Source organism: Dipteris shenzhenensis, chromosome 4 (assembly GCF_047967505.1).
Source record: "Dipteris shenzhenensis isolate YYH24624 ecotype China chromosome 4, Dip_SZ_1.0, whole genome shotgun sequence".
Taxonomy (NCBI): domain Eukaryota; kingdom Viridiplantae; phylum Streptophyta; class Polypodiopsida; order Gleicheniales; family Dipteridaceae; genus Dipteris; species Dipteris shenzhenensis.
In genome coordinates, this window is record NC_141599.1 from 43181280 (window position 1) to 43201164 (window position 19885).

The 19885-nt window shown below is 44.6% G+C and overlaps 1 protein-coding gene across 1 annotated transcript; it reads right to left on the reverse strand.

The window, feature by feature from the left end:
* Positions 1 to 614: 614 nt before the first annotated feature.
* On the reverse strand, positions 615 to 12500 carry LOC147902903 (uncharacterized). The gene is made up of 12 exons (XM_087373961.1): positions 12404 to 12500; positions 12247 to 12316; positions 12008 to 12137; positions 5631 to 6428; positions 5273 to 5315; positions 5067 to 5145; positions 4913 to 4958; positions 4731 to 4829; positions 4566 to 4634; positions 3992 to 4346; positions 2656 to 2810; positions 615 to 2475 (listed from the first exon to the last, which is right to left on the reverse strand). The coding sequence occupies exons 1-12, from the start codon at positions 12498 to 12500 to the stop codon at positions 883 to 885; spliced, it is 3534 nt and encodes a 1177-aa protein (XP_087230087.1). The 3' UTR covers positions 615 to 882.
* Between the last annotated feature and the right edge of the window lie 7385 nt (positions 12501 to 19885).

Sequence of the window (19885 nt, forward strand, 5' to 3'; positions counted from 1 at the left end):
GTAACCACTAACACTTTCACTTCACTAATTGCATGACTGACATCTTAAATGTGACGAGCAAAAGTTGCCTGTAACTGTCCCTGCACACTGATGTGAATGATTCCAGTCTTCATCGTTATTGTTTGGAACAGGTGAGACAGTATCATTATATTAGCCCAATATTTAAAAACATAAGTTAAGGAAATTCAAGATATGATCAACAACCCCTAAAATACTAATAATCTCTGAGAACACTGTCTTGCCAATCAGCAGGTCACCGAACCTTTTCAATCCACCCTAGCTTTCTACATCTGTGTATACACTATACACACTACCAAACAAAGCTCTCTTGATGTACAGCTGACCACATTTTCTGTTCTCATTTATCATGACATTAAAAATCGATAACTTCCCCCCAACAATTTACTTTTCTCATCATTTTCACAAGAATTCCAAAAAGTAACCACCAAGAAAATCATCTCTCTGCAGCAATGTCTCTTCAGAGTCAATATCAAGATACAGTACCTTGAAACAAGGAAAAAAAAAAGATTGAAGATCACTCTTGTAATTGTCAAGTCTTTCTATGACAATGAGGTCATTAGATCAATTTCCACAAGGTCAAATTGTTGTCCTAGTTTTAAAAACTCAGCTTCGAATCTCTATTCCCACAGCCCATAATACAGGAATTACATGGAAATGGCGAGTCAAAAATCTCCCCAGAGGCTTTCACTGCCACGTAGAGGGGATGAATAAGTTTACAATTTAGGTCACCTCTCTAAAATACACAATTTGTACAGCTCGGTATATATTATAACAGTTGGATCTCACTCCTAGCAAACCTTGTGGAAAGAGGGGTTCAAAGCCTCTACATAAAACCCTTCCAGTTAATCAATTCCCATTTTGTCATAGCTGCAAAGCGAGGTCTGGTTGTAACTCATTTCCATTTGACTGATCACTATGAGATTTAGTAGGGGGTAAACTTACGTTTAAGTCTGGTGCTGCAGAAGGTGGTAAACTAGAGCCTTGCTGCAAAAGAAATTGGGGCGGAAGATACTGCCACACTTGGCTTTGAGACTGTGACATCCCGCCTCCAAGTTGGGCTGCAAGATGGGAATACCTCGGCAGATTTGGATCTCCAGAATCAGTAGACGCCCCATGGTAAGGAGCACCTGGCTTTAAATTGCCTTGCCGATGACCTTGGTGAGAAGCAGCTGGTGTTAAATTGCCTTGCAAATGCAAGCGCGCTTGCATTTCTTGCATTTGCTGTTGCTGCAAGAACGAATAAACTTCTGGGGTAAGCTGCTGTTGCAAAAACTGAGGGATGTTGGGTGGGAGCTTTTGTTTGCTGTGTAGAGAAGCGAGCCCAGCTTGAAATCCTGGCTGCTGTGATCCTGGCCCTGGTTGCTGCTGCAATCCTTTTCCTGATTGCAAGTCTTGACTTTGTGCATATTGTAATGAAGCCATCGATTGGTTTTGCATTGCATTTCCAGGAAGCTGGCTAGGCATTTTCACACCAATGTTTCCTACAACTTGGGAAAGTTCTGACTGCTGAGCTTGTAGCCAACCATGCATGTTCACATCATCTCGGGCCCGTGCTGCCCCCTGTGTTGCATTTGAGTTTTGATGTGATATTTGATTGCTTACATTGCCCGCACTCGAGACATTACGGTCCAGTAGGAAGGGATCTTCACTATTCATGGCATGCGACTGCCACACAGCGTGACTTCCACTAACATTTGAGCCCTGCTTTAAAATCGAGGCTCCTGCACCAACGCTTGGAGCTAACCTGCTCCGGAGCTTCGACTTATCAGCTTCATTCATCTCATTATCTTCTCGCAGCTTCTCACCAGGGTACTTTTCAAGGCATGAAGAGGGTGGCTGAGGAGTAAGAACACGTTCAGGCTGCTTATTTGCACTCCAAGGTACGGGCCGATTGCCATGCAGCAACCCACTTTGTTTTGACTGTAACGTTTCCCCAAAGTTGACCACAGGTGTGCTGGAAAGACAGGCTTCTGTTTCATTTTGTCGATTAAGGTGCTGCAAAGCCCCACTGCGATCATGGTGCAAAGCCCTGCTGTGATCGTGAGGTGACACTAACACAGGCATTGAGGATATATTTTCAGAAGTGCTATTAAGATTAACTGGCAATACTGATTTTGACTGAAGATGCTGAAATGAACCAGGAGAACCCATACTAACTGCAGCCCCACTAATATTCCCTTTCAGGGAGTTTTCCCTGTCTGTTTCAGAACCTCCAGTTCTGATCACCTTAGGCTGGACAGTAGACTGCGGTTGGGACTGAGGTTTGCCCAAAGAAGACATAAAATTACCACCAGCAGGAACTTCCCGTTCCACAACCCAGCCCGGTCCAAATGGGACCCCTTGAGGAAGAGCCCTCCGAATCTTTTCAGCAGCAACTTTCCATACAGCAGGCCCCAAATCTGCAGCAAACCGAGCAAGGCTTCTTGCACATGGGAAATCCAGCTGGTGCCCTGCCTGCACATCATCAGAACAAGAAATCAAAACAGAAGTCCAGTTCCAAACGACGTGATACTCCAGAAAATGCACGGTACATTTTGCTTCATGCGAAAAAAACACGTTTTAAATCTCTCACCACCCCGAAATTACAACTCAAATACGAATAGTGGTCAATAACAATTAAGGTTCAACCTTTACCGGTATAAGTTGAGGTGGTTCACAACCAATCATCGTCACTATCGAACCAGTTCCATTAGCAGATACACTTTGTGGCCTGTATGTACTCCGACGATTCTCTTCTACAAACTGTTGCTTTTTTCCATCTTTTGATACCATTAACCTGAACATTGATCCTGGTATGCACAATAAATAATTTTAAAACAGCCTTGCAGCAACAAAATCTAATCACAAACTGCTTACTCTAACTCAGCCATAATACCAGCGTACGAAGCCTGGACTTGCAGTTTGCAATCTCTTAGACACATGCATATATATATATATAAGAGAGAGAGAGACAGACAATTGGGCTTCCATTTATACAAAGGCCTTCTTACTTAGTTTCTGTCAGCACTCCGGAGGTGACGGGCAGGCTACAATTTGTTCATTCAAAATGCATTTCATTTTTCTTTCAGTCTCTCCCAAACAAGCTTTTCATTTTAGTCCATAATACGTAGAAAAGATACCTGATATGGAACACACTATTTGAGATGGAACGAATTTAGTGCAATATCAGCAGGTCGCAACATGGGCACAAATTTCACAAGGTGAGATTTGCATGTCTGTTGATTTTGGCAGAAACATATATCTAGATGAATCCAAGAACATGCAAAAACTCATCACAAACGCAACAGTGGGTGTAGACCATAGTATGAACATATGGTCCTACATAAATATCCACACCCACACAAATTTGAGCATAAAGGGCTTGGTACAGAGCTTCTGTCAGCAATCCGAGCCTAAAAAGGAAGGCTAATGAAAAAGTAGTCCACATACTCTCATTTCATTTTAGTCTCTCCTAGACAAGCATTTCAAAGCAAAAAATACTAAGCAACAATAGCTGATAGGGCTACAGACAACTAAAACTTACTGCAATATCAGCATGGACGAAAACTTCACAATCCGAGCCTAAAAAGGAAGGCTAATGAAAAAGTAGTCCACATACTCTCATTTCATTTTAGTCTCTCCTAGACAAGCATTTCAAAGCAAAAAATACTAAGCAACAATAGCTGATAGGGCTACAGACAACTAAAACTTACTGCAATATCAGCATGGACAGGCTGTGTAGAGTCTTGCTATTTATTAAATAAATACCCAATCTGGCACCCTTGATTCTACAAGCATTGAATGCATTCTTCTGATAGTGCTTGGATTAAAATACAAAAGGCAACCAAGGAGACACTCAACCATATTCAACTTCACGTCCTGATCTTAGCTTTTAGCAAGCAACCAGTTTGGACAGAAATCATAGACGAGAAAAATGGGAAAGAGCAGCACATGGACAAATAGCAACGACAATATTTGAAGTTCAACAAACCTGATAAATCTTCATGATTATCTGCCTTGGTCTCGCTAGGAGAATCAGTAAAGAGGAGTGAGCTCTGCCCATTTCCATTTTGCCTTTCTACAATCCAACCGGCAGTTTCAGCTCGGCCTGAGATGCCTCCCTTTCCACCACCGTCACCGCCAGTAGCAAGAGAGGCACCAGAGACATAATCCGAACCAACATGCTCAAACCAACACTTGACAGGGAGTTGTTTCTTATGAGACCTTTTTGCTTGAAACCCCCCCGCTTTCTGCTTTGGTGCAACCACCTCATCAATCTCCAAGACTGAGCCAGAGGCTTTCAGCACTTCCAAAATCCTACAAGTGGCATCTTTAATGGAACGAGCCTGCAAATATGGACAAAAATTAAACTTGATAAAAACAGAATATGAAAAACGCTCAAAATTTTCACTACATGATGGCCTTACGTGGGTTACTACATCCAAGTTCAAAACACTAGGGGAGAGAGGTTCTTAGCATTTCCCTTCAAGTAAAGGGTAAAAGATCTAACATCGGACAAGAAGCACATGCCAAGAAGCAGCAGCCGCATGCACCTATAGACATACCTGTTTGTGGTAAATGGTGTCCCTGGCATTGTATGTCATTGCGTTATTGCAGATGGTGAAAATGTCCCTCTGTAGAACACGAGATATGACACAAATGTTAGAACAAGCAGACTACAAATTGTGAAGACAGACCAGCTGATGGTTGTCCAGAAATCTGCAGCTAACCTGGAACGGTTCCAACGAGCTATAAGCTCCTGCAGCAATCCGTTTCCTCATCGTACCAAAGTCCATTGGATCTTTGATTACATTATAGTAATCAGGGACCTGATCAGGGCAATTAGAAGCGTTAGACATCGACCAACAACTACCTGTCAAAACATATGAACAGTCCTACAGCTCTCCCGCACCTGTTTAGGATCCACAGGCTCAGCAAACACGCCATACGTATCTTTTCTGCAGAGTTGAAACAGTCCCATCCGTGAATTGTAAAACACAAAAGCACAAGACGTAGAAGGCAGAGTTCATCTTACAAAGACCAGCCACTTAGGTTGAGCAACATACTTCTGCAGCTTGTCTAAAATGCCTTCCAGAACTCTCTTGGCCGGCACAGGTTCTGAGACTTGAGAATTAGGGGGCTCCTCTGTAGACGCAAAGGAAAACAACATAAAAAGCAGAACATCGATTTGCACCTGCACGATGGACAGTGAAAGCTAGCCCGCACTGAAATTCGAGACAGTAGCAAAGTCCACAAAAGTTTTGCTGCTTACTTGAAGAAAATCCTGACACATCCCAATCCTTGGAAGCTTTACCCTGTAACAAAAACAGCAAGCGAAAATGTTACGTAACCAAAGCTCACAAACGGATCAAAGGATAACAGATCGGAATGAAAGGCACTGCACTCTCTTAGATCAGCCCCACTCTATCACCCTCGAACCAAAATCTGAAGCCCTATGCTTTATCCCAGTGGCCTTTATGACGATATCGACATAGCAAATGGAGGAACGTCGTCGGACTTCTGGGATATCGAGCGTCTAGTGCGTGGAAGAAGAATAGAAAGGTTCTTAGGCATCATCCGTGGATCTTAACATTTACTAAGAGCTCTGTGCGGATTTACGGAGATCGTACCTCCGATTCAGGCTTTCGACCAAGGGACTCCACAGACGAGGCTAGCATCAACCCAGACCGCACGGCCCGGGGAAGGTTGTCTTGTTCCTGTCTCTGACTGGTGGATATCGGGGCTGCGGCCGATGGTTGACTGTTGGTGACAAGGGAGTCAACCACAGCCTTGAGTTTTCGCTTTTTGGAGGGTTTCTGTCCCTGATCCACGATGGCAGGGGAAGGTGTAGCAGCCAAGGAAGGCGGTGATGAGAGACGGGCCGATAAGGGGGGAGATGCGTGGGGACGGGCAGTGGGAGAGGGCAGGGACTGGACTCTCGGAGTTTGAGGTGAGGAGAGCAAGCCATGGTTGTGATAGAGCTCCGATGTAGGGTTCTGTGTCAGCTTTTTCACCGGCTGAGGGGGGATCTGCTGCTGGTGAGAGGGCTTGTGCGGTGAAAGCTTGTGCTGCTGTTGGAGTTTGGGGCTTTTTCGAGAGATGGAAGACGGCTGAGGTACTGGCTGCTGCTGAAGCTTAAGGCGTTTAGGGTCTGGTTGTTCTTGATGTTTAAGCTGCTGCTGGTGGTGGTGGTTTTGCTGCTGCTGCTGCTGCTGGAGCTTTAGCTGCTCAAGAAGCTTGGGGTGGTGCTGCTGGAGCTGGAGCTGCTGGTGGCGCTGCTGCTGGAGCTTGAGATCGAGCTCGATCTTGAGGCGCTGCTTCTGCTGGAGCAGGAGCTGCTGCTTCTGGTAGTGCTGCTGTTGGAGGAGGAGCTGCTGGCGCTGACGCTGCTGGTGCTGGTGCTGGTGGTGCTGGTGCTGGAGCTGGAAGGAGGGGGGGAGGGGGGGGCGTTGGAGGTCAGGGAGGGGGGGGGGAGGGGGGGAGGGAGAGGAGAGAGAAGGGGGGGGGGAAGGGGGAGGGGGGGGGGAGGGGGGGGGGAGGGGGGAAGGGGAGGAGGGTTTGGGGACTTTGAGGATGACTTTGAGCAATTTCTTCTTATGTTTGGGGGTGATATTACTGGGGAGGGGGAGGGGGGAAGGGATCTTGCGTTTAGGGGGGTGGGGTTGGGGAGATGATGCAGATGTGGAGGAAGGAAGGGGGGGGGAAGAAGAAGAAGAAGAAGGGGGATGAGGAGGGTGAGGCTGAGGGTGAGACGAAGAAGATGAGACACCAACTACTGCTGTTGCTGCTGCTGCGGTTGCAGGGCGGCTGCTGCTGCGTGCACTAGAAGAAGGAGGAGAAGGAGGAGGAAGAGGCACAACACCGCCAAGAGGAGACGTTGAAGATTGAGAGAGAAGGCGATGGAAGTGGAGCGCGTTCTGCTGCTGCAGCATCATCATGTCCTTGTTGTCCGCCATGAAACCCCCGCCCCTGCCCATGCTTTCCCCCCAAATCCCTGTTTTCGTGTTGTTGTTGTTGTTGTGGTGGAGGTGGTGGTGGTGGTGGTGGTGGTGGTGAGCTTCTTCCTCTGCTAGGCCTCCTCCTCTGCTAGGCTTCTTCTTCTTCTGATGATGTTTCGGCGCTGGCGGCTGGCTCCCGCACATGTGCCCGGTCCCGCCGCCGCCTCCTCCCCTCTTTCTTACTATGTACGCCTGCCCCCCCCTCTCTCTCTCTATTTTTCTCTCTCCTCAGACTTCGCTTTTCTTTTTTTGTCGTCTTCTCCCCCCCCCCCCTCCGCCCCCCCGCAAAAAACCCTAGCTCCTCCCCTCCACTCCCTCACGTGGCCCCGCGCCCTCTCCCCTTCCACGTCCCTCCTCGGCCCCGCCTCCCTTGCCGCCTCCCAACATCGCCCCCTCGCTTGCGTGGCACGCCCGATTCCCTCTCGTGGTCCCCACATCCTCACCCACCTGGCGCCACCTGTGCCACGCTTCTATGCCTTTCACGGGCCTATTAACCGCTCGCGTGGCAAGTCTCCTGACGCCTTGTGGGCCCCGTATTCTAGCCCGCCTGGCGATCTGCCTCCACTTGGCGTGCCACGTGTACCATTGGCGCTCGCCCGACCGCTTACGTGGCCCATCCCACCTGGCAACCTACCACTGCCTCCGATCGCCCGCTTCCGTGGCAAGAATCCCGAACGCATTCCAGCCTCCCACTTGGCATGCCACCTGTACCAGTCCTCTCCCGCTTACGTGGCCAAACTCCAGAGGCCGCAGTGCGCAAAAATCTTTCTTTGATCTCCTGTTCAGCTTTTTTTCAACTCCCACCCGTAAGTGGAAGCTATCATCTTCTGCATTGTCGCCATATATTTTTACAAGAAATATCTGGACCACACTACCCGCACAGTGATGATGATCCTCCCCGCAATGTGTCAAGCACCAAGAGCAGGCCCGACCTACGCCCGACCTGTTGTTTTCTTTTCTATAGTGCTTTTTAAAGTTAGACTGTTTATTAGATTGTGTCACTTCGTCTACCACGCACATTTCGGCGATCACCTATCTGCGGCCGGCAACAGATAAAAGTTGCCAAAAAGTCCACCACGGTGGTACCTTTGTTAAGTTAATGGGCGCGACCCAATTTCAAACAGCCACTTCATCCATCCCGTCAACGTACCAAACTCCTGACGCAACGCTTTACCCAACTAAATTAAATGCGGCAACGCGGAAAAAGCTCGCTCGACGGGGCCCGGGCCCAGGCCCTTCTTTGTCGGTCTCACAGTCGTTTGAACTTCGAGACTCGAGCCACACGCAACATTAAGCTTACGGCGAAAGTTCTTTCATGTTTAAGCTAATTAATCAAACGCCTCCGGACGTCTTGTTGTTATGCCCCCTCCGTGACCCTATCCATCCCATCCAATTTACGCCTTTGCTTGGCTAGTGGCAACTTGCAAGTTGCACTCGCAACCATTTCTATAACGACGTGCACTAAGCACTTTATCCGTGAGTCTCTCTTTTCATTATCTTTGGGAAAAGCAATAGATTCAACCTCTTTATCACTTGCATTCCGGAGTCTAGACTCACCATTAGGAGTGTGAAGAAGGGCACCGCAAAAACCCCACTTAGCACCCTTTCTTTTGTGTCTCTGTATGGAATCTTGAGACTGCAATAAATTCTTCCCATCGTAAGTAGTGTGTTGCCCTACTACTCTTGTAGTACATATTGAGAAGGGCATTCATCTAACTCATGTTGGATTCTCTTTTGTTACACCTCCGAAACCAAAGACCACACAGTTGCACATTGGTACAATTATGCCTAAGGTTGGGTTCAGACCATGGCAGCAGCGAAGAAGCTTGAATGGAGGACCCATGCTGGTTATTCGCATTATGGAATCATGCAGCCTGCCAAAGCCTCCGATTTGTTTGCTCCTCTTGACCAGCGGGCAAGGGGGCGGGGAGGGGGTTTGGTTATTGGATAATCTTCCCAATTCCATGGTCAATTGATTTTGGGCCACATCAATGAACACCCTTTTTGCAAGTCCGACATTCACCTGGTCTGAACCAAGCTTAAATGCATATGCATACTCGTCATTGATTGGCTCCCAATCACTCACCATGTTGTAACTCTAATAAAAAGGGGAAAGGTGGGTGAGTAGTGATCCTTAAAACACATGAAGGTGCAAGCCTAATGAATCTACACATCACATAGCAGGAAACATTCAATGCAACCCCTTCATTTGATCCTTAAAACAAATGAAGGTGCAAGCCTAATGAATCCATACATCGCATAACAAGAAACATTCCACACAACCCCTTGGTACGAGATGTCTCAGTACGATCACCGAAAACATACTCCTACTTGTAGGCCACAACTCCTCTGGTCAAATACTGTATTGGTACAACAATCCAACTGATATTGCCCTTGGTGCAAGATTTGCTTTCCTGCATGGGCAATATATCATAGAGCTATACAGCCCTCTCTCCCACTTGCAAGACAACACACAAGTGAACATGCCATAGTGGAAAACATTCAGAATGCACAAGATTCACCCGCACACTATCAACATTGAGCATACCACATCCACATCCGCACCCATGACTCAACCAAACATAATCCATAGGGATCCCACCCCACTGCCTCCATCCGCCAAGCCCAACCAAACTACATTCCTTCCAAAGCCATCTGTACAACACGCCCCTAGGGCCCACATTGTGGATGCCCAATTCATCTTTTCCCAAGCCATGTCCATTTGTATGTGCTTGTAGTAGGTGTTTGCTTCAACAACACCCTTGACTTTTCCAAAGCCATGTCCAAGGTATGTGATTGTAGTAGGTGACTCCTTAAGCATGTGTACTATTACGATTTTGGATGCTAGAGGAAGGAAATTGTCCTAAAGTGGAGTGCATGTGAAATCCCCCATTAATTGCATTGCTAAGCATGTTGTAACCAAGCTCAAACTCCTTCACAACAACACCCTTGACTTCTCCTAAGCTATGTCCTAGGTCTATGATTGCAGTGGGTTTCTCCTTCAGCAACACCCTCAACTAGCTGGAAATATATGTAGTTGCTAGAGGAAGGAGAGTGTGCACCTACAGTGGAGTGCATGTGTTCCAACCACGCCCATGACTCCAAGCCTTCCTACTCGTCTTTCTTGTCCATTTGTACGTGCTTGTACTAGGTGTCTGCTTCAACAACACCCTTGACTTTTCCAAAGCCATGTCCAAGGTATGTGATTATAGTAGGTGACTCCTTAAGCATGTGTACTATTACGATTTTGGATGCTAGAGGAAGGAAATTGTCCTCCTAAAGTGGAGTGCATTTGAAATCCCCCATTAATTGCATTGCTAAGCATGTTGTAACCAAGCTCAAACTCCTTCACAACAACACCCTCGACTTCTCCTAAGCTATGTCCCGGGTCTCTCCTTCAGCAACACCCTCAACTAGCTGGAAATATATGTAGTTCTCGATGCTAGAGGAAGAAGAGTGTGCACCTACAATGGAGTGCATGTGTTCCAACCATGCCCATGACTCCAAGCCTTCCTACTCATCTTTCTTTCCCCCATTCTCCCATAATTATCATCACTCATATCTAAGTTTAGCCTAATCCATATACTTCAAATTATATGGTCATTATGCTATAATTTATCCCTTGGCTCTAGAATTGCAGCTTCAATGAACATAGTAACCTAAGATGTTCATGCATTAACTCAATGCATACTAAATGATCTAAGTGCATGTTAATGTTATGCAATGTCAATCAAATGGGACGCTTAGGTACTCAAAAGATCACTTGGGGATGTGAGGTACACTCTACCTTCCCAAGCTTGATGCTTCCCACAATATATATAAGATGAGAGAAACTCCTTGGAAAGTTGGTCATGTCCATCCAAAGTGCTTGTAGAGGCTTCCTATCCACAAAGTAGAATTCTTTTGGCCCTATTTTGTGGGTCCTTACCTTATAGTCTAGCAATATATCTTTGCCAATATAAATTTGAAAGCTAGGAATAACGTCTATAGGGGTAAAGAAGGTTGAATGGGGTTGAGATCATCTGAAAGAAGAGGATGAAAGTAAGGATGGAGAAACTTGACATCGACAACATGATAGAGGAAGAGGCTAGGTAGGAGATCCAAAATATAAGCCTTCTCATAAGTGAAAGGTCCATATTAAGGGTTGAACATCGGCATGAGAGGAATCCTTTAGCTTTTCTTTTGGACTCTCTTGTGATAAAGCCATGCTAATAGTAGATTTCCCCTTTTTGTCCACCATGAGCAGTCCACTCTTTCTTCATATTCCCCTAACCGCTACCACCATAACTCGTGCCTATCCCTTGTTGCCTATCCCTTGTGTAATACTCTTACCCTCTCCTTCTTTCATCTAGTCACTCTCTTATGGCACCAAGGAGACTCATAGAATTACCATGGCTGCTAGGATCAAGAGTCTACTCATATGCACGGTTTCATTTTACTCCTTTGGTAATGGTTTCGCTCCTTTTTTCCCTGCCCTTAATTTTTCTCCCATTTTTGTGTTGAGTTTATTTAGTTTTGTTGTAAATTCCCTTTTTAATGTGTTTTTGGGAGGAAACAAAGTCCCATTGGGTTGTTTTTTTCTTCTTTATGATCCTACCCTCTTCTCTTCTCTCTCTCTCTCTCTCTCTCTCTCTCCTATTTTTTTCCCTCCTCTCTACTCCCCCTCCTCCTTTCTACCCCGCCTTCACGATACTCAATCATCTTCAATAGCTCCTAGTGACTTCAATCTTCTTCATTAGCTAACCCTTCTCCTAGTGACTCCCCTTTCCCACACCTATGTCTCTCCCTACCACTCCATTGTCCACAGTGACACTCAAACCCACCCCCTCACATGCATCTATCGCTCTCGTGAAGGTATGAGGTCAACGAGAAATGAATCCCAGCCATTGGATCAAAGTAAATTATTTGAGAAATGAATCCTAGCCGTTGGATCAAAGCAGTGATCCTCCACCAAAAGAACCTTGTTTCCAAAAAACCACAACTAGCCTGAACATTACCACTAAGCTCACCAGAAGAGTAAGAGTTGATACACCACCAATAGATACCTGATTCCTAACAACTGCAATCAACAAGCCCCCACTAACATCAATAGGAAGAGAACTAACTGAAGAAGCATCACCAACTACAACAAGCATGCCTCTAATCACCAAACCCCAACAACATCAACAAGAAGAGATCCAATCGAAGACGCACCACTGGGACCTTGAGAAATTGCACCACTAGAACAAAGCGATGATCCTCCACCAACAAAACCTTGTTTCTAGAAAACTTCAAAAAACCATTACCACCAAGCTCGCCAGAAGCACTACTAACACAACCTGCACGAGTAAGAGTTGATACACCACCAACAGATACTTGATTCCTAACAAAACCACCCAACTACAACTTGCGCATATCAGCCATACACTCTCGCAAAATTGCATCATAAGATCTACTCTCACCACTCGTGGTAAAACCATAAATAACATGGGGAATGGTAGAAAGTGCTTCATAATATTCCATTCCTTAAAATCGAGTGAAGACTAGAGCCAACCGAGCGATAGCTACTAAAGTGCAAACTGCTTGTTATTTAGACCTGCGAGTATAGCACGATGAGCCCGAGTTACAACTCCTCCAAAGGGAGGGCGAGTAGGGCTATTTGGAAGAGGAATTCCTCGAGGATTTAAAACCTCAATTTCAAGAAATTTCATGCCATAGAAGTTGTCAGAGGACTAGATGCATTTCCAATACAGCTGCTACTCCCTTTGAATCCATTATATGAACAAATGGCAGAGCTAAAAAGGGGTGCATTAGTGTAGATATAAAAACAAATAAATGAATGTTTCCAAAAATTCAATAGAGAAATTGTTAGAATTGTTATAGTTGATTACTAAATCCTGAGGTGGAGATATTTCCTTTTTTTGCATCGAGATATGAAGAACTATGATCAAAGATAGGATGAAAAAAACTAGGAAGTGAAGGAAGAATAATATATGTAGAATCTGATCTCTAGTCATCATATTTTACTTCATTTTTCCTATATTTCTTCTGAAGCCACTCCATGAAGAAGAAGTCTCCCCTTCTGTGTCAAGCTAAAGTGACAATAACCACCTTGAACTCTCAAAGATATGCAAGGATCTCAAAATTCTCTTTCCGTTACGAAGGTTCCTTCGACGGAAAAAGTTGTGGCCATTGAGAAAAATTGAATAGGGTTTCTCTATATTTTGACTGGATAATGGAAAGAGAATATCATAGCGAGTTTCTTGAAAAAATTGTACGTAATATGCCCTCGTGAAATGCTCTATGCTAAGTAAGTGACATATGCTTTTCCCTCTGACTCTTGATTCAATTTTTAAAAAATGAATTGAAAGGATTTTTTGTTAAAGCTTTGTTTCACATCTTTATGTGTTTTTTAACATGAGGATTCTCAATTAAAATTTTGGATGCACAAATCTAACATTATCTGTGTTTCTTTGTTTTAAAAGTATAATGCTACTAGAAAAGTTAATAGCAACCTCACGTGGCAAGTACCCCAATAAAAGCCAATCAACTAAAGGCAGTCGACCTCAAACTCTTGTTTGTTAACTTGCTCTTCTTACAACTAGCAACCATGTCAAGCATACAACACACAAATCCCTTCAGAATTTTGACACAACATGATTGCGATTACACCACACCTACGAAAACCAAAAACCTTGATTCAAAACTTACAAATGAAAGGCACAAATAAACCAAAACAACACAATCAAACAAAATCGATCAAATCCAAAAACACACACCGGATTATCAATCAATCACAAAAACACACACAACAAATTATCATCACTAGTAATAATAGCAAGCACGTGCCACATTAATTGGTCAAAAGTAAACAAAAAATCCACATCATAACTCTTCAAAGGTTTCCAAAGATGCTCTAGATTAGAATGCTTCAGACTCATAGCATCAGTCACTCATCAAACGTGCAAGATAAACAAACAACATCAAAAAACAATGAAAATGAGACCAAAAACAACAAATGCCAAAATATATAAAAAACGTAATTCAGATACTTGTTGAACATGTCCTCACCTTGAACAAATTGTCCATGTACACCAGCTAGCTCATTCCCACCCCTCATAGCAAAACACGGGAGCAAATGGAATGCAAACTACTTTTGAAGGTCTTGAGGACGAAATGCAAAAAAACCAACATTGTTTCGAACCACCATGTCCTTTAGACCAACGACCTCAATTTTCTTCATAGGTTTTGACCCATCAATGCTCGTAGCATGATTCAACATGCTAGTAAGAGAAGACCATGAACAAGGGATTTTGGAAAATGTCAAATGGCACTTTCACAACAATAGTTGAAGCAACCCAACAATCTTGGCACCTAGAGATAGAGGATTTAAACAACACAACAAGAGTTGCAGATGGGCATAGACCACCTCAATCTTCTTCTTGCAAACCCAATAATAAATCTCCTCAATACATCACCAAAAACCTTCAAATATAGTGCTCAATCAACATAGAAATGTTGAGACCCTCCATAACATGTTGTTAGTGGTGTCTCCAAAAGGCTAGAAAACACCTACACATATCCACACCTGGCAATGGTAGTGCCAGGGTTGGACTTACATCTGACTAATGTTGGAAAGATGAAAAGATAACTCAAAACATACAGAGAACCGAGATAACTGTGTATACAGTAGAAATGTTACTAGTAGTTTTGTATTCCAACAGATCACAACAACAACCCTCATACAGGAGGTGAAGATCAGCTTATAACACATTTGACTTCAGTCAGGTAATAGTTAGAAATAGAAATAGTTCAAAACATGATGTGGTGGATAAGGCCACTACTACTGGTTGTTAGGGACAGTTATAACTGTTCCTATAGTTACAAAATTATGCACTACTCCCTAATGTAATTTCCCTTTACTAGGGGTGTATTAACCCTCCTTGGGTGTAGCCCATGTGGGTGGAGAGGTCAGCCTCAACAACTGGCACTCCTGGTGGTAAAATTTTTGCAAAAAGTGGAAGACTCAAACCCTTACTGGAAATAGTCCATCTGATGGACCTTGATAGTATGTGTTGAGTTTAGATCGATTATTGATGTCTTGGCAACAATTGGATCTGGTTCTTATGTCTCTTCCTTGCAGCTGTCATTCGGCTCTAGTTTCTCCTCCATTTTTGTCTCTGCTTGTTCAAAATCTGCCGTAGGGTCCTGGTTGGGGACAGTAATGAATTCTGTATCCTGATATTGGTCATTTTTGAAAGAAGCATGTTCGGTAGACAATTGTGTAGACTGGCCTTGCTCTGTTTCATCTAGTTTCCCAGGCTCTGATGTCATCTCAAAAATTTCTGTGTCACCATCCAATGGCATCTGATTCTGTTTAGCATTCTGTGCTGCAACTTTAAGGGTTTCCAATTCCTATGCCATAATCTCATAGGCGTAAGCAGCAAATGCAAATGCCTCATATGGTCGCCGTGCAATAACAAACAAGTGGTTCTTAACATAGGACCACAGGTCCTGAGATGTTTTGACTAGTTGTGTGTTCATATTTGTGAGATCAGAGGAACTTAAGAATATACCATCAACCTCCTCTGCCATTTCCCTGAGTTTCCGGTCAACCCCTTCTAAAGCATGATGCGTTCCTTGAGTAATAAATTTTCAATGTTTAAGTCGGAATGGGCTGCACCCATTTGATCCAACTGTAGGAAAAACTCTACCTTCATTTCTTCCAACCAATTCGTGATAGTAGTAGGTAAGCATTCTTTTTTGGACTCTCATTTGGGCAGTGAGTTTGGAGACGTGTTTCTCCTGCATGGTTTTGTACTGTGCATATTCTCTCTTGACCTCCTCAAGCTCCAACTGTGTGGCATGTAGCTTCTTCTGCATGTTGGCCTACTTCAGCATGTATTCATGTCTAGCCTTCTTGTCTTCAGTTAATTCTTGTACTTGCTGTCTCAGCTCTAGCTGAATTGTCCTCTGTTCATCAACATAGTTCTGTAAACCTCTCAGTGCATATTCTGGCTCTTTGCTGGCCTGTACTCCTTCTGTAGGTGGAACCTTTTGCTTCTGTGTTGGTGATGTTGGTAGGTCGGCCATGCTGTGAACATGGGAGAATTGTTTGAAACAGCTCCTGGGCGGTGTTGTCAGTAGAATGCTAGCAATGTTATCCTCTGGTTTGCTCCAACTCTCTGGCTTTGGAGGCACAGACTTCGACAAAAGATTTAGCTTGATCTTCTTGGAAGATTTTTACTCGGCTGGTGAGGCTAGAAACTCTTCCCCTACAAGGGGCATATCCCACAATCATTCCGCCAGGGATTGGCCATAGACCGCCATAGTGGCTTGCTCTAAAGAGTATTGGGCATCTTGTAGGGCTTGCATCATGTCTCTTTTTGCCTTGTCCTCTTGGGGTGTTTGTGCCTGCTTTGCTTTAGTGCACTCTGCATTGTAGTGTTGAACTATCTCCAGGCCCTTTGCATCCATTTGACTGGCAAATTCGAATAGGGTTGCAATGAACGGCCCAATCTTTGAATGAGCATTGGAGACACTCAAGTCTTTTTTGGTGATTTCGCTCATCACTTGAGAGTGTGGGATATGAGCCCATGAAATCTTGGTCCCCTTCTCTTAGCTGCACTGAGGGTACATAGGAATCTCTGCTCATAGTGTTGGTCTTAACAAGTAGCTGCATTCGCTCAAGATACCACACGAATTGCAATGTGTTTCAAGGGATGCTTTGTCAATGGCGCATGCAATGAGCTGGTAGTGGTTTTTGGGGTCTATGAGGTAGTGCTTATCAGCTTGCATTTAGCACTGTGGGATGTATTTGTGATGATGGAGCTCATCGAGGAGAGGTCGGTGATAATGGCTAATGTGGAGGTGTGAGCCTCATCCGAGTGAATCAACAATGTTTCGATTCATACCGTGTAGATGTGTTGGTTGTCCTGCCGGTACGGAGAATTGGGTACACATGAGACAAATTCCCTTGTTGTTGGAGCAAGGTCCGAGCATTGTCGAAAATTCTTCAGTACGTCGGAGCGGTGTATGATGGCAAAAAGTTAGTTAGGTCGGAGGCAGAGTGTTCCGTTCTACATGAAGCGGAGTGAAAGCGGATGTTGGAGTCGGATGTGAGTTGGATTGAGGTTAGAAGGGGGGATTGATGTCGCATGTGTCGGGCAGATCGGAATCGGAGTCGGAGTTGTAACTGAAGTCGAAGTCGGAGTCGCAGACGATGGTCGTATGATTGTTGGGGCTAGGCTCACCATTGTAGGTGCTTCGTTTAAGTTTGGAGTACCTGCATCATTGATTGGATTGGGCTGGTCTGGATTAGAGGTGCCATTCTTATCTGGTTGTACCCACTGAAACCATTGCAAAACTATAGATTTCATGACCTACTACTACAACATCTAGTAAAGAATCACAAAATAGTAGAGGGAAAGGATCAGTAATTATGGTAGTATTGAGCTTTCTATAGTCCACACATATTCTGAGTGTTCCATTCTTTTTGGGCACAATCACAATAGATGAAGGCCATGTCAAATGTATGAGAGGATAAATAAAACCAACTCTTAATAGCTTATCAATTTCCTCTTTAACTTGCTGGGCATAGTTGGGATTCATTCTGTATCTTCCCTGTATCACTGGCACAACATCTTGTTTTAGGTTGATTCTATGCTGACAGAACTTGGGGTCTACTCCTTTCATATTAGTATAATGCCAAGCAAAGATGTCCTTATACTCTGTCAATAAATCTTTTAAAGCCATCTTGAAAGGTGGGGGGCCCACCGTACTTACCAAAGCCATCTTAGGATTGTCGGGATCTCCAAGGTTCGTCTCCTCTAAGTCATCTTGTCAGACTCTAGCACTCTTTTGCATATGTTCTTCAAATTGAGCTTCAGCGTCTAGGATGGCCTGTGCAATGGATTTTTGAGTATCCTCATGTAGTGGGTCATCTGGCTGGGCATGATTGTTACTGTTGATGCTGGTGCTGATAGAATCTGGTTCTGATAGTTTTTCGACCGTAACGGTTCTACAGTGGTCAGATGTAGGTCGGATGGTTGTGTTTGTTTATTTGAGCATGTATACTGATCAATAATTTCTTGTTATCCCACGAGTCATCGCCATAGCTCTATCCCCACGCGTCGTCGCCATAGCTCTATCCCCGTGGGTCATTGCCATAGCCCTATCCCCACGAGTTGTCACCATAGCCCTATCCCCACAGCCGTAGGGATAGCTCTGGGAAGCCACAAGGGGCTTCCGACCCTTGACCCTGCGTCGAGGCAAACTCAGCCTAGAATTGGAGCCTCCACTATGCCAATGAACACATTTGTTTGCTATGAATCCCACATCATTTGAGCTACATAGCAAGATGGTGATACGCTTAAGGGATAACATGAGGGAGAAGCCCCAAGAGGATAAATCCTTAGGTTCCTCTGATATGTCCCAAATAGCACATGCTTCAACCTCAGAAGCAACTAGGGATGCAAGCATTATGCCCAAGGTGCTCAACATGGAGGAGTTGGCCATAGATCTATTAAACAAGCTGGGCCAGCAATGGAAAATAGAAGCACCAAAAGATGCTCCTAGCAACCCCCATCTATTTCCATAGAGAGATATCATATGGTGTGGAGTATGTAATGGAAATCGTCCCACTAAAGAAAGCCCTCATCTAAGAGCTAGGCCAACACTCTACTGTGCCCATTGTGTTCGTTGGGGAAATCATGACACATCCCAATGTCATTATCCTAGGGTGGTTCCTCAACCCATTTATCAACAAAGGCCGCATCCACCATTGCCTGCACTGCCCAATCCATCCAATCAGGCACAATTGGCAATACAAGGAGCCACATCAGCCAATCAAGGGCAATTTAGGGCTCAAAATATTCCATTACTCTTGCCACTACTGGGACCTCAACCACCACCATCACCACGAATTACTCCTATGAATCAAGTATCTGTGGACGAGCTACCTAGTGATTGGAGAGACCCCAAACCTACCTTTAATGGGAACAACTATCCCCAAAATGGTGACAATGCAAATTGTTCTAGCATTATAAGTCACTACATTATACAAGATGACTGATATATTCTGGTCTACCAAACAGCACCGATTCCTTAAAAAAAGGGATATACAAACATCCTGGACAAGACACCACCCATTCAATGCCATACATGTCAAGGGCCACACCCAGCCAATGAGTGTCCCCTCAAGGGAGCAATGAATCAGCCGGTCACATGTGCACTAGCATCTATTACACCACTACCATTATGCACTGCGCGTGGTGTGGACCATCTTTTTAAGGATTACTCGATGAGAAGGCCATCTAAGTCCACAAGCCTTAACTTGTTAAGAATTGAGAAAGGACAAACCTCCACCACCACCAACCCCCCTCTCTACCCCCCCTCCTCCCTGCCCCTCCCCCCCTGTCTGGGTCACAATTGGTCAATATGTCACATGTGGAAGTCCTAGGTGAAAATAGGCAGTCAGTCCTCTTCAGGTTCTCAGCACGATGCACTCAGCAAATCATAACTACATCAGCCCAAGGGATCCTTGGTCAAGAAGATAAGCTACAAACACTATGGAAAGTCAATTATTGTCTCTGTGTGTGTAGAGTAGCGGCAAAGCTTCGCTTGTACTTGCATAAGGTTAGGAATAATCCCTCTTAGGAATCCAACTTGCATGTTCTACATATGATTCCTATATGCAACATGCGAGTTCAACATGGAACTCCTACATTGCAACATGCAAGTTCTACTTGCAACTCGTACATGCAAGTCCTACATGCGATTCCTACATGCATGTTCTACTTGCAACTTCTACTTGCAACTCCTACATGCAAGTCCTACATGCGATTCCTACATGTGAGTTCTACATGCAACTCCTACATGCAGCATGCAACTCCTATATGCAACTTGCA